This window comes from Aristolochia californica, unplaced genomic scaffold, assembly GCF_029961685.1.
Source record: "Aristolochia californica isolate CCGP_79_NKW_82.1479 unplaced genomic scaffold, dmAriCali1.0.hap1 SCAF_14, whole genome shotgun sequence".
NCBI classification, from domain to species: domain Eukaryota; kingdom Viridiplantae; phylum Streptophyta; class Magnoliopsida; order Piperales; family Aristolochiaceae; genus Aristolochia; species Aristolochia californica.
This window is the reverse complement of record NW_027181815.1, coordinates 2,048,457-2,062,095: the sequence shown is the minus strand read 5'-3', so window position 1 is coordinate 2,062,095 and position 13,639 is coordinate 2,048,457. Positions and strand designations below refer to the sequence as shown.

The 13,639-nt window shown below is 38.7% G+C and overlaps 1 protein-coding gene across 9 annotated transcripts; it reads right to left on the bottom strand.

The window, feature by feature from the left end:
• Positions 1 to 491: 491 nt before the first annotated feature.
• LOC137949504 (probable protein phosphatase 2C 11) lies at positions 492 to 12,821 on the bottom strand. 9 transcript variants are annotated; one of them, XM_068795562.1, is made up of 14 exons: positions 12,521 to 12,821; positions 12,260 to 12,322; positions 12,115 to 12,171; positions 11,009 to 11,082; positions 10,789 to 10,921; positions 10,213 to 10,276; positions 8,606 to 8,714; positions 8,085 to 8,241; positions 7,261 to 7,386; positions 6,912 to 7,035; positions 6,755 to 6,831; positions 6,103 to 6,155; positions 1,158 to 1,212; positions 492 to 1,035 (listed from the first exon to the last, which is right to left on the bottom strand). In XM_068795562.1, exons 5-14 carry the CDS (start codon positions 10,903 to 10,905, stop codon positions 841 to 843), a joined length of 1,077 nt encoding a protein of 358 aa, XP_068651663.1. In that variant the 5' UTR covers positions 10,906 to 10,921; positions 11,009 to 11,082; positions 12,115 to 12,171; positions 12,260 to 12,322; positions 12,521 to 12,821; the 3' UTR covers positions 492 to 840. The 9 variants fall into 9 exon arrangements, with proteins under 9 accessions (XP_068651663.1, XP_068651665.1, XP_068651664.1 ...); XM_068795564.1 differs by lacking the exon at positions 12,115 to 12,171; XM_068795563.1 differs by lacking the exon at positions 12,260 to 12,322 and having other exon boundaries at positions 12,115 to 12,220.
• Between the last annotated feature and the right edge of the window lie 818 nt (positions 12,822 to 13,639).

Sequence of the window (13,639 nt, the reverse complement as noted above, 5' to 3'; positions counted from 1 at the left end):
CTTTAGATTACCTCGTCATGCTTCTCGATCCAGTGCGTCATGATTGATTTTATTCGTAACTCTACGATACCTGAAGTGTCGCCGTCTCCTTCGTCATTTTGGTTGTTGAACGAGAGGATTCAAGCTATGCAGTCAACCATACACCACTCACCATTTTCTTTTCTTCTAGCATCATTTCTATAACTTACTCTTTGAAGGTAATCGGTCGCCTATTCCTTCAGAATTTAAAAATTAAGCAAAAAGCATTGATCAAATTAAGGAGGGGATACGGATCACGCCAGATTCGGAAAACAATCCTTTATTTCCATAAAAAGCAATCTCACAAGTCATGTCGCATCAATAAGTAAAGGAACAAAACTCATTCATCTCTACTTAAAATGGCCCCCTCTAGCAAACAAAAAGCGAAAACTGGAATCTGAAGTGGTCATTCTAATCTGGTAAGGTACCAACGAAAACGATTCTTAAAAAACAGCAGGACACATTTAGGACACTTTTAACCAAAATGCCGAAATTAAAAAATGTTAATATCAGTTTAGGAGGAGCAGATTCCAAGATTGGAATCTTTCAACTATGTCCAAGTGGTGCAGCTGAAAAGACTAGGACGGTTACTGCCTCGACGATAAAGATCTTGAAAGTATCTGTACACTTGTATTGAAATAATGCAATAGTCAAGCTACGGCAAATCTACACGCACAGGAAAAACATTCTCAGGAAGTTATGGCCATTCATGTCACACTTCACAGATTCTGGTCTATAATGTGGACGATCGGTTACACTTTCTGCCACCAAATGATAAAACATGAAGCCCATGTTTGCTCGTTCCCAATATACCAAACTTACCTACTTAGTTTCAGTTTCTGCACTCTCTTCAGCTGAACCAGATGATGAATGCTCACCCTCAGTAGTACCAGACGAGATTGGTTTCTTAAACTTTACCAAAATCATTGTCATGTTGTCGCATCCTTCACCACCAGCAGTTGAGGGGGCCAAACATCTGTCCAGCACCCTCTCACAGACAACAGAGAGATTTGATTCCTGTATAAACTTTGTTATTATCATTAAAGCACTTCGAACTGAACAATCTAAAGACACTTTCAGTTTTCTCTGCCAATACAAAGTGCTAATAAGTCCATTCAGAGCCGAAATTTCCTACTTACAACATTGATGTACTCGTTTACAAAATCTACTACTTGTTGGCTCGACATGCAGTCCCTGTAATGGGGTGAAAAACGACCATCATTACCAACCAGAAAACACAAAATTGATCAAAGCATCAGCCATACTATGAAAAACTCCTAGATTACAGGGCATTATACATTGTACGACAAGAGTATTATAAAGAATATAAAACTAACCACAACTGAAAAATGCAAGGGGTATGTAGTTTAACTATGGACAAGAACACAAACAACAATTAGAAACTGATAATAGTCACTAAATACTACATAAAAAAATTTATACAAAGAAAACAATAGTGTTTAGATGTTGACAGAAATAGTTCATAAATTCTAAAGCTATGAATTGACATAAAAGTACTACAACCCAGTAAAGGGTTGCAGTTAGCACCAAAGTCACTTTTGGTAAAATGCAGTAAAAAATTTCCTTTGCACCAATCAAAATAAGAGATCCACAAGAGGACATTAGAGTTATTTTGTCCTACTGTATATAATTTGCTAATTCAAGAATTAAATTTTCATAAACTGAAGAATCAAGTTTGAGTGGCTGGGCGACAAACTTATGCCCCAAGTTTTCAGAATATAGAAATCACTTTGCAATGGTTTTTTATTTTTATTTTTATTTTTATTTTTTGGTGAGAAATCACTGAATACACCCAATTTCCCAAGTAGGGCTCAAACCAAGACCGCACACTAGAAAACCGCTGTGTGACCATCAAGGCAAAGGCTTAATCCCTTCTGAAATAGTTTGTAAACATATGAAATAAAGCAAATCCAGTTAAGTCAGAGAATCGGAATAGACAGACATTACTAACACATATGCCTCTCCATGAACAATCAAATGTTTGATTCTTGAATTTGGGTCTGTCAGCCATTAAAAAAAAAAAAAAAGAGACCTTGGGTTCTGTCTTTTCCAACTCCACAGTGTAATCAATGTACAATATTCTATAAATAAATTCATATATGCTCTTAAGTTACAACACTTTTTCTGCAACCTTACCTTTCAGGTGGCGTACCCTTGTTGTGCTTCTGGTTCTGAAGTTTGTTTGTAACTATAGCCACAACATACCAATAAAATGATATAATATAGTTTACATATTGTGTATCACATTTTTTTATTTTTTTTGAAATAGCACTTTTTGTTCTTTGTTTTTTTTTTTTTTTTTGAAATTGATGAGCTTTATTAAGCACAAGAGAGCAAAACAAACAATCAGGAATGGGATCCCTTTACAAAGAGAGATTGGAGGGAAACATTATTCTTAGTAAGGGTGTCAACCAAAGAATTGGCTGACCGCAAAACATGAGTCTATATAGAAGAAAGAGTAGATATCCTTGACATCATAAAAAGTATTCCAGTGGGGCAAGGGGGTTCGAAAAATGAAGGAGCACCGGAGGTCACCACTTTGGAGTCCAATTCAACAATGAGAGGTCTTGTCATACCATCCTGAAAGAGAATGAGGTCCTGAAGGAGGGCCACGAACTCTGCAGTAGTAGAGTCTAAGATCCCAAGGGTCCTGAATATGTGAGGAGGGTGGTACCATCCAAATTGCAGATGGCACTTCCAAAGCCTGTTGGACCCGGATTACCAAGTGCACTGCTGTCGAAGTTGAGCTTGAGAAAACCCAATGGTGGAGGAGTCCACTCATGAATAGGTGGCTTGGGTGACGAGGCGGAAATCCGGGTAACAAGATGCAAGTTATTGCGGATAGAGATGTTGTCAAGATCGATGAACTCCTTTCAAGTGTGAATCCAAGAAGATATCTGCCCAATGATACTCATTGCAACCTCATCAGCATTGGCAAACTTGAAACTGAAGCAATGATTGTTTCTTCCCTCCAGAGCCCCCAAGGGATGTGACTTAGGTAGGAAGGAGGACTTTCCCCAAACATGGGAGGGGGACCCCAAGAAGTTGATGACAAGTGGAAGTAAGATCACTTGGGAGGCAAAGCTGGATACCAATGAGATTAGCAGTTGAGTCCAAACTCATCAAGCAAAAGGACAGTGGAGGAGGATGTGAGAGACACTCTCCTCACAAGGTCTCATAGGGGGCAATGGATAGTTGGTCCCTTATTGCCACGTTTTCAAAGGTTGTCAACCGTCAAAATTTTGTTATGCATAGCACTCAAAATAAAGAATCTGATCTTGGGAGGTGCTAAGAGGCACCAAGCAAGTGTCGTGATGCTGCCGAAAGTCCAACACCCAACCGAAAAGGTAGAGGTAGGCTGAAGCAACAGAGAATTTTCCACCATGGGCACATCTCCAAACGATCTTGTCCTTGAGCTGGCTTCAGATAGAAAGTGAGCCAAGGTCCTCCAAGAGGGCTTCAGCATCATTGAGACCTTGCCTGAGATGAAGGTTCCAACAAGTGTCGGACCCCATGAATCAGCCACTGAGATGGAAGTGTTGCAGGTAAGGGCTGATAGCTAGGCATATGCGTCTTTGAGAGGGCAAGGGCCTCTCCACCAATCAATCCAAAGCCGGATGAGACAGCCATTCCAACAAAGTATCTCACTGCCTCCGCAAAAGTAGGCAGCAACAGGAAAATAGAGTGCCAAAAGGGAGAGAGTCCACCACTGCGTCTCCAAGTTGAGTTTAGCAGCAACAACGGGTCTCCAAATGGTGGATGAGTGCGAGGTGTTAAACTTCCAGGGCCAGGATCATGGTCCACTCCAAAGAAATTGTCTTTTGATGCAATCAAAGTGATGGTAGATGGACACCGGCCAATAGAGGAATGAGAGGTAACAGTTGGGAAGCCCAGCAAGACAAGAATTGAGAAGTAAGGTGGTCTGCCTTGGAAAGGAACCTTCCCCGCCATATTGCAAATCTATGTTCCATCTTCTCGAGCAAAGGAACCCACAAATTTTGACAAGGGCGGTTGTCAAAAAGAGGGAGGCCCAGGTATGTCGCGGGCAAAGTGGCGGTGGAACATTCAAGGCAATCAAGCTTGGACTAAAGAGCCTCTATGGTGATGTGGAATCCCATAATGGTGGTTTTGTGCTAGTTAATCTTCTGCCCGGACGTGATTCCAAACAGCCAAAGTAGGGCCTTGAATATTTCGACTTGATCAAGAGTGTCATCACCGTCACCAAACCAGAGAGTGTCATCAGGGACTTGTAATATGGGGATGTCAACCACCTGTTGCTTGTCGAATGGGGAGAGCTAACCAGCAGCCTTGGCCGATTAGACCAAGGTAGATAAGTACTCGGTAATAAGGTTGAAGAGAAAGGGGGAGAGGGGGAGAGGGAAGTTAAGTTGTAGAGCCTAATTAACGCCTTACGCTAAGTTGGTACGCGGGTTGACCTTCGCGGTAAGGTCGTCGTGCGTGGGGGTTGGAAGGGGGGCGGGGAGGCCCCCTCCCTGGGGTGTAGGAGTGGAGCCCCTGCCAGATCCACGATATATTGATTGTTGTTTCATTAAGAGCAGTTTGGGAATTTCACTCTTGTAAAGCCTTCTTGAGATCAAACTTGATAATGATCTTAGGCTTTCTTGAGCACTTGAAATGGTCCACAAGCCCATTAGCTGACACAACAAAGTCAAGGATGGAGCAACCTTAATGAAAGCACATTATCAAAGATGGATGATAGTAGAGAGGGCAGCCTTGAGATGTCAGGCAAGGATTTGAACAATTATCTTCTAGGGGCTAGAGACCAAGCTAATGGGCCTGAAAACTCGAGAGTATTTCATGGCTGATTCTTGGGGTGAGGGCGATGAAGGATGCTCCCATAGCCCGAAAAGTGATCCCCTTGTGGTAGACGCTTAGGACCATGAAGGCAATGTCGTCCTTGAGAGTCGGCTAGCATTTGTGGTAAGATTCCATTAAATCCATCCAAGCGGGGGCACGATCAATGAGCATTCCCAAGACAGCATCTCACTTTTATGGAAAAACGGAGCTTAGGAGAGAGGCAACACAAGGAGAGATTTTGGATAATTAAAGTCGCTGCATGGTGGGCCAGATGGGGCGCTCTTCAGTATATAATTCTGAAAAAAAACTAATAATAGCGTTAGTAATGGAGGCTCTATCCAAGGTTACTTTATTGTTGATGCATAATGAAGTAACTCAGTTAGTCCTCCTTTGGGCCGAGGCAACAGCATGGAAAAGATTGGTGTTTCCGTCTCCTTCAACCAGCCATCGGAAATGAGCTCGTTGCTGCCACTGAATGCTCTCACAATAGGAGAGAACTTGGAAGTTACAGAGAAGGGAGGCGTGAAGAGTGTATTCAGTGGGGGAGAGGGGTCGTTGCTCTTTCATCTCATCAAATCGAGAGATCTAGGATAGGAGCGAAGATCTATACACAGAGGCAGCAGTGTGATGGTCAAGAGGACCAGGCCTTAAGCTTTCCTTTTATAACCTTAGTTTTTGTGGAATTTTCCACCCAAAGGGGTCATATTTGTAATTTGATTTTTAAGGTTAAAATTTGCTATTTCTAGAGCAGAAAATCAGAAAAAAGAAAAAGAAAGGTCTTCCTTTTAGCCCCAAGACAGCTAGTCCATTATTAGCAGAAATCAGATCAGGATACAAATTGGCATCCTGACCAAATTGTCCTGATTCCAAGAAAACCCATTTTCACACACCTCGCCACCAGGAAGGATATATATAACCAACATGCCATCAAATCAGTTTGAGTAAAGGCACAGCTTGACAGTTAATAAACTAGATCTAGATGTTACCAATTAATTTGCTTGCAATGTAAGCACACTAGCTGCATGAGATCACAGAAAATATTTCCTAACATCAAATATACATTTGCAGGGCATCACAAGCACAGTATCTGGAGAACTGACTCAATATTTAATTGGTTACTCATTAAGATTTGGCATCTTAATCACAAAATACAGAGTGAAAATGAAAAGTTTGGCATAATAATTTTCTTTTCTACTGGTGATCATCACAATTTTCAGAAGGTAATACCCGCAATAAAAGACTTACCAGATACCATCACATGCTAGAACAAGAAACTCATCATCATCACATAGATCAACCTAGTGAGTGACCAAAACAAAATGAGATTCAGAAAAGATGTAGAAGTAACAGCAGCAGCAGTAGTGACAGTTATAATAATAACACTAAATACAGTACACCATTCAACAAACAGTAGTAATAAGAAGAATAAAAAGATGAATAAATTTAAATTTTTTCCAGAACTCCCTCTTCTGAACCATAGGTATTTCAATGAATTAGCTCTAAGATAAAAATAAAAAAAGCATCAGGCACCAGACCAGCCCAAACCAATGATAATGTCAAGGTCTCGTTTAATAGGATGAGACAATGGTTGGACAAAAAAGGAAAGATGACATAGATGAAGAGAGAATAACAAGCAGTAGAAAGAAAAGACAAAGTTTCCCCGAGACCAGACTGACATAGTGCACTCCAGACCATCTAATCTGAATTGAGATGAATCCAAAACAAACAGGTAGATAAATACAGGGAAATGGAAAATCAACACAGAGAGTTGATTTCATGGCTAGGACTCAAATTAATTACAGAAGCTAATTGAAACAAAGTGATTGACTTTCAAAAAAACAGAAAAGGATGAAAAGAACTTGAGATATTCTGTAAAAGAAAAGATGCCATAACATACAATATTTATGTCAGGAGTAGCAGTCACTATCTGCTTCTCAGCAGGCAAAAACTTGTTCTGCTTGAATTCCATGTCTCCTACAACCATCATTGAAAGCAGTATTCAAGAAATGTGCCACAGAACTATGAAATAAAAGATTTTTACCTCTTAAACTTACCTATTGCTCTTGCCAAGTTTAAACTGCCATTAACACGTCCTGCATGGATGAAGCCACCGGCTTTCAGAATTCTTTCTTTCTCAACTTCAAGCTCGGGCTTGTGATCCCTTGATAAGTTGTATGCCTGTAAAAGAATGTCCATATGAAACCATAGCTTCTTCAAAGAAAGTAGGACCTTCCTAAATCATGGATATTTATTATCTTCAATGGAAGATCACTAACTAATAGTCACTTTCGTGCTTTCAATTTTTGCATATATGTAATACTGCCTAATTTTGTTTTTCTGTGTAAATGGTGAGGTTTTATGTACTGATAGAAACACTAAATATATTAGAACATTAAAACATACCTGTCCCTTCCTGGAAATTACACAACGAGAATCGCCAGCATTTGCAACAATAAGTTGGTTATTTCTAATGATGGCAACACAAGCAGTACTTCCAGATGTTGGCCCAGCAAAATCAGAGTGAGGACCCTGTCCAATAAAATATGCTTCAATATAATGTAAGAATAAAGTCTTACTTGCTAAGAGAAGTAGCAGAGGAACAGCTGGAACCACAGAAAGAACACCAGTTCCTATCTTGTCTATGTCAGCAGATACAAGATAGATTGCTCACAATCTCAAAGATCAGTAGCCACGCATGCAAGTGGTTGAGATTCAAACATTGCACAGAGAAATACTAATGATCCAAAAAGGTGCTTTGCTCCCAAAAATACTTGTGTTAAGACTTAGTTTCAGATTGCTATTCTATGAAACATTCCTCATCAAACACAGTGGCATACTAAATTTCTGAAGAACTTCCATATAAAGTAATTGCCAGTTCAGTGGAACAAATATGACCATCCAGACAGTCAGCCAAAACTTTTAGAGGCAGAAAATATAGCATTTTACTTCCATTATTTTAAAAATTTTGGACTATATTTCATATGCTCTTCTGACAATAGTATAATGTCTCTTTATTTAATTAAGGGTTCCAGTAGGCTCAGAAAAATTAGAAGAAAAGTACACATATAGATATCACTGTATAAAACAGTGATTCTGTAGAGAGAGCAATGAGGCTTATAAGTCCATTTCACAATTATAGCCATGATAATCAATAAGTATAATTACGAACATACTACATGTAATTGAGGATTATGATGGAAAAGCTACTTGGAAATATGATTTCCTACTTCCTCAAAAGCCCAGTCATCAACGTGATCATTATTAGATTCACCACCCCTTGGAGACCATATAAACCCTTCAATCATCCCAGTAAACTTGTTCAGTTTATCTCCCAATACAGCTAACTCTCTCCAACCTCTCTGGCCACGCATCATCTCATCCATTCTGCAGAAGTTGATGCAAAAATGCACTCAGTAAAACATATTCAAATCATATACAAGAGTAAGGAAGAGCAATGTCACCATTTTCTATTGGTAAAATACTATATGTTGAAAGAGAAAAATAATCGTCTGGTTGACAAGATGAGATGTCACCATTTTCTATTGGTAAAATACTATATGTTGAAAGAGAAAAATAATCGTCTGGTTGACAAGATGAAGAACTCATAAAAACAGGCACAAGCCAAAGATCGTAAAAATTAAATCAAGTCGGTACCTTAGAAATATCAAAGTATGTGCGCGTGTGTGTGTGTGTGTCTGTACGTGCGCATGTATGTGCGTGCACGTGAAAGAAGAAAGAGGAAACCAACCTGAAGAAAGCCTTCTGAACAGAAGCAGCCAAGTCTCCCGCCAAATATGCTTCATTTTTTAGGACTTGTGTGTGCAGGTACTTTGCACAAAATTTTGCAACAACTTTACCTGGACAGACAACGGACGATTTATGCAGAGTTAACACATCACAAACAATGCAGAAACTCAATTCAACCTAAACAAAATGAGTATAACATTTAATCATGCACAACAAATTCATGCCAACCGGTGCATTGAAAGTTCTCAGTACTGCAGGAAGGGTTCCACAAGGTTGTGGTTTCAAGGGGTATAAGGGCATCTGCAGGTGACTGAAATAAGGCGGTGGCTAAAAATACAAGCCACTTCTTAGATATTAAAAAAACCAATAAATGAAAATATGCAGCATCACACATACAAGAACTCAAGATTGAGTTCTCAAATCACTTAGGCTCTAGATATAATAAACGAAAGGGTAACAGGCCATAGAATAATAAAACTCTTTTTGGACATTGAAAAAGACCAAAAACAGGGGACTATAATTCAAAACATGACACAAACACAAGATTGGATCCATCCACAATCTGTTTTGAGGAAGCATACAGGAGAGTAAATATTTAAACTACACCTTTCAAGTGGTTTAACAGCAGACTATCGGGTTTGGCCACTTCTCAGCCACTGTCCATAGAAGTTCACGGGAGAAAGCTTTGTAGACTAACAACTAACACAGATGAAAATAAAACAAGTGGTACAGCACGTCATAGCCAAACTGCAAGCAACAGGTGATTCGATTGCGCAAACCACTCAACCCTCAGAATCAAAATCAAAAGTATCATTACTGCACTGAGATTACTCCTCTGAGAAAGCCCAAGACACACACCAAATATTAGAATGTCCTTAATGTCAACATATTCCATTGAGCAGCCAAATGATAGGCATATCCACAACCCCATCACAATGTACAGAAAAAGCATCAAAAATAAGATTCAAGAAACAGTACAGCAATCAAACCTCAACAGAAAATACAGGGTACAGAAAGTACAATATCCTAAAATAAACATTCAAGAAGAAGTCCTATAATAAGCTAGGACCTTGAAGACTATGACAAGATGGCTAGCGCCCATCAATTTCATGCATCTTTTGTGAACAATGACCAATAACACACTATGATCCCCTTCCAATCTTCTACCCAATATAGTGAATGCCATTCAATCATTGCGACAATGCAATATAAAAATCTTCAAAAATAGGAAAAGGTAACTGGAGATTGGAGGCAAAACTAAACCAGAACAAGTATTATAACAGCCAGTTAAATTTACAGATACAGAGACATTGATACCAAACCTAGTAAAAGTGTAAAGATAAAAATGTGATAAGACCACAAAAGGATGGAACATCCTACCAGTCCATGACAGGTAATCTCCAGGGAGCTTTTCTCTCAGGTCATCAGGGGATACCTCTTATTAGTGTTTATCAGACCCAAATTAAGGTCCAACTACCTCTACAAGCACTCAATTCCTGATTCTCATTCACATTCCCAGGTCCATCATTGGACCAAACAAAATTCATATTGATGCTAACTAAAAACTAAAGAAACAAATATTAATTAAATAACAAATCTAATTCATACCTCCGTGGCCATCAAAAACACCAAAGAATGATGTAGAACTGTCAAGATCAGGCAAAGCTGTATGCTGTGGAAAAGTCAAATGGTACATACATAAGGACATTGACTACATAATTTTTCAGAAAAGAAGAAAAGCAGCAGAGGAAGTCAATACCACAAAGATAGAGAATATTTTGAAATATCCTTTTCTTTAACTGTTTAAAAATCATTCCCGTAGTGTACAAATAAGTACATTTAAAACTGAAATTTTAGTCATTGGAATCTTTTCATGTTATAATAAAAAAATGCATGCCACAGAAAGCACGTACGATATGCCAAGTAGGCATTGATAAATGTAAAAGAAAGACACTAAAAGTCTAACTCGACAAAGAGTTCAAACACCATAGACATCCTTACACTTACTATACTTGCACTTACTCCTTGATCACTTTTACTAGTTTATACCTTTTCAATTGAATTAAAACAATGAACATTATAATATTTCAAAACTCCCGCCTGAAACCATATATTTTTTTTCATCTCAATAACAAGAGTAGTTCAATTTAAATTGAAAATACAGTGATTGCACAGAGTACTTACAGCGTCTTCCATACTTGCACGCCATCCTTGCATGGACGACAAACCATACCTCAATCTTGCATTTCCCCCATCTTCTGAAAACTTTTCAGTTTTTGGGGAACTGAGATATATCCCCATTTTAGCAAAGATCAACCTATTAAATCAAGATGTCTCAAATGAAATGAAACATTTCTATACCAAGAATAATAAGTGATCGTAACATAGTCAGACATTCACACACCTTCACCAAACAATGAGATAGAGGAGGCAACAATCACCAAAAACTTCCAAAAGCAACGGGCACGATTAACTTCCCTGGATACCAAAAACCATGTTAGGCACTAAGAGATGAAATTTATTACAACAGATTTGCAAATACATTAATCATGTGTTATAACAACAAACAGAGAGAAAAATGCTGACCGACCATCATATGTCTTCACTCGTCACATTCTTTATAAGATCAATTAAGAAACAACATGAGGCACAAATAAAAATTTCAAAAAAGTGGTCCTGACATAAATTAAACACTTCAAATGTATCTGGCTGGTAAGGCTCACACACTGCAAGCAAATTAGGCAGGCAAAATCATCAATATACCTTTAAGGCACAAAAAAGAGATCTCCACACATGCAGGTAAAATGCTCCCATTCATCTAAATGCTGAACAGACTTCTAGAGCCACGTGAACTAGTCTGAACAGAAATAGTCAGTTAGAATATGCTCATTTTAACTGTTAACTTCTTTCATTAAAGGTATATAGAATTGAAGGCATCGTTCCTTGGAGTATGAACAAAGCAGCGTTCTTGCCATTCAACCATATGGGGATCACATCCATACAGAGAACTGCCAGCACACGCACACTTTACCGAGATGGCTTGATGGATACCAACTCGTCAACTGATTGTGGTATATCATGCTAAAATGATCCATCTCAAAGCAAGAAATAAAATTCACCCGCTCGTGGTGAAATCTTTCAGGTAGAACCTACAGTTCACCTGTAAAACACAGCCTAATCCATTGAGGCCCCAACTTGCATAGACTATATCAAAGCTCATGGATCATAAAAAATTCATCAATGCAAAATTTCAACAATCCACATAGACCCCTATTTGCATGGGCTATATCAAAGCTCGTGGATCAAAACAAATTCAAAAATTCAACAAATGGCTTGAGCGCCTTCTTCAGTATATCATTTTCCATAAAATGCAGAAACCATAAGGCACAATTTTCCGGATCCCTACTATTAGTAAACAAAATGGCAATGCATAAACGCAATAATAGTCATGTGCAACTCGCACAATTCAAGAATGGATTTTTCATCTAATAAAAAAAAAAAAAAACGTACTGTTTTCAAACCAAACGACGCCACCATCCAATTCATTCGAGGCAATCCACAACGACTCTACTCGGTCATGGATCACCAAGGCTGCTTCAGCAATCAACAAACGCCACTAAAGAGCGAAAAACAAAAGGAGTTGGAAGAGAATTACCACTCCTATCTCAGATCCAATCCACTCAATTCCTACCACGAAAACCTCACTCCGAGTGCCGATCTAACACGATCGAAGAACAAAAAAATCGCTAATTTTAAGAAATCAACTGACAGAACACCAACATAATTCAATAAGACAACACGAAACGGTAAACTAAATCATCAACATCGATATCAAGTTAAAAAAAAAAAAAAACTAAGAAAAAAACAAATTGGAGAACGAAAGCAATTAGCCGGCTAGGGTTTTCGATAATCTCACACGAAACTGTCGAGGATAAGAGAGTTACGTGGGGCCTTCCCTGTCCGCAGAAGACCTGATGAGAAGAAGCAGTAGAATGTGAAGCCGCTAGAAGATTCGAAATTCAAAAGGATCGGAATGAAGCAAAGAGAAAACTTTCATGTCGGCCGGAGAGATGGACTTTGGGATGACTTCCGCTGATATTATTCTCTCGTTTAACTTTTTCATTTGGACATTTGTAATCACGTTAGCCGTGCCTACTGAGTTGCTTCCATTTTTTTTCTTTTTTCTCCTTAAACGAAGTGATAAACGAGAAATTGGCAGGAAGACTCAAGAAATAAGGAGGGAAAATTCTTTCTTCTGTTGTTTTTTATCCATCACAATAGACGTACGGAAGATGATCAGAACCGTACACGTCGAGGCAGGAGAGATCATTTGATCGTGGCGTTGATGCGAAGCGGTGTTTCATGATCGATAAAGGACAAGCTTTATGGTTGAAACTCGGGAGCGTGAGACAGGGAATCGAATAGGCCGAGTCGTCTCCGGGTTAGAGGCTACTATAAAAGTCATGACCGAGTCAGATTAATACAATTTCACCTTATGCTGCTATTATAACAAAATTAGGTCGTAACTTGGTGTATATATATATATATATAAGTCCATGTAAGTTTATGTGCAGTTAATTTTTAATTTAATCATCAAAATTAAAAGGAATAAAATTTAAATTTATTTAATTATATATTATATTAATTATTCACATTAATGTTCATGAATTTAAAATTATAATTAAAAAAAGTTTGAACAATATCTAATATTTGCCCAATTGTTTGGAGATATTTCCATGCATTGAGGACCACGTGATAGTTTGTAGACATGGTGGCCTTGATAAATAATTCTCTTAGTGTAAATACTCCCCCAATGGGGAATATGAACTCATTGAGATCTCCTGATCCCGAGCCAAATCAGTATCAAGATTCGATCTCGAACCAGCATAGAGAGCGGTATGAATATCGGATAATAAAATGGGAGAATGGGGGAGTCATGCACGTCACGTACGGCCAAACAGATTTAAAAAAATTGACACGGTTTGATTACTGAAGGCCCCGGGTTTGTTGGATAGCGCCGTGCATTGACTCCACG

What these genes read in the sequence shown, in the direction of transcription:
- LOC137949504 (XM_068795562.1), bottom strand. Translation starts at nt 10,905, where the DNA reads ATGGGGATATATCTCAGTTCCCCAAAAACTGAAAAGTTTTCAGAAGAT. An exon ending in AAACTTGGCAAGAGCAATAG is followed by an intron (nt 6,832 to 6,911) that starts GTAAGTTTAAGA and finishes TGATGGTTGTAG; the next exon opens with GAGACATGGAATTCAAGCAG. An exon ending in CTACTCCTGACATAAATATT is followed by an intron (nt 6,156 to 6,754) that starts GTATGTTATGGC and finishes GTCACTCACTAG; the next exon opens with GTTGATCTATGTGATGATGA.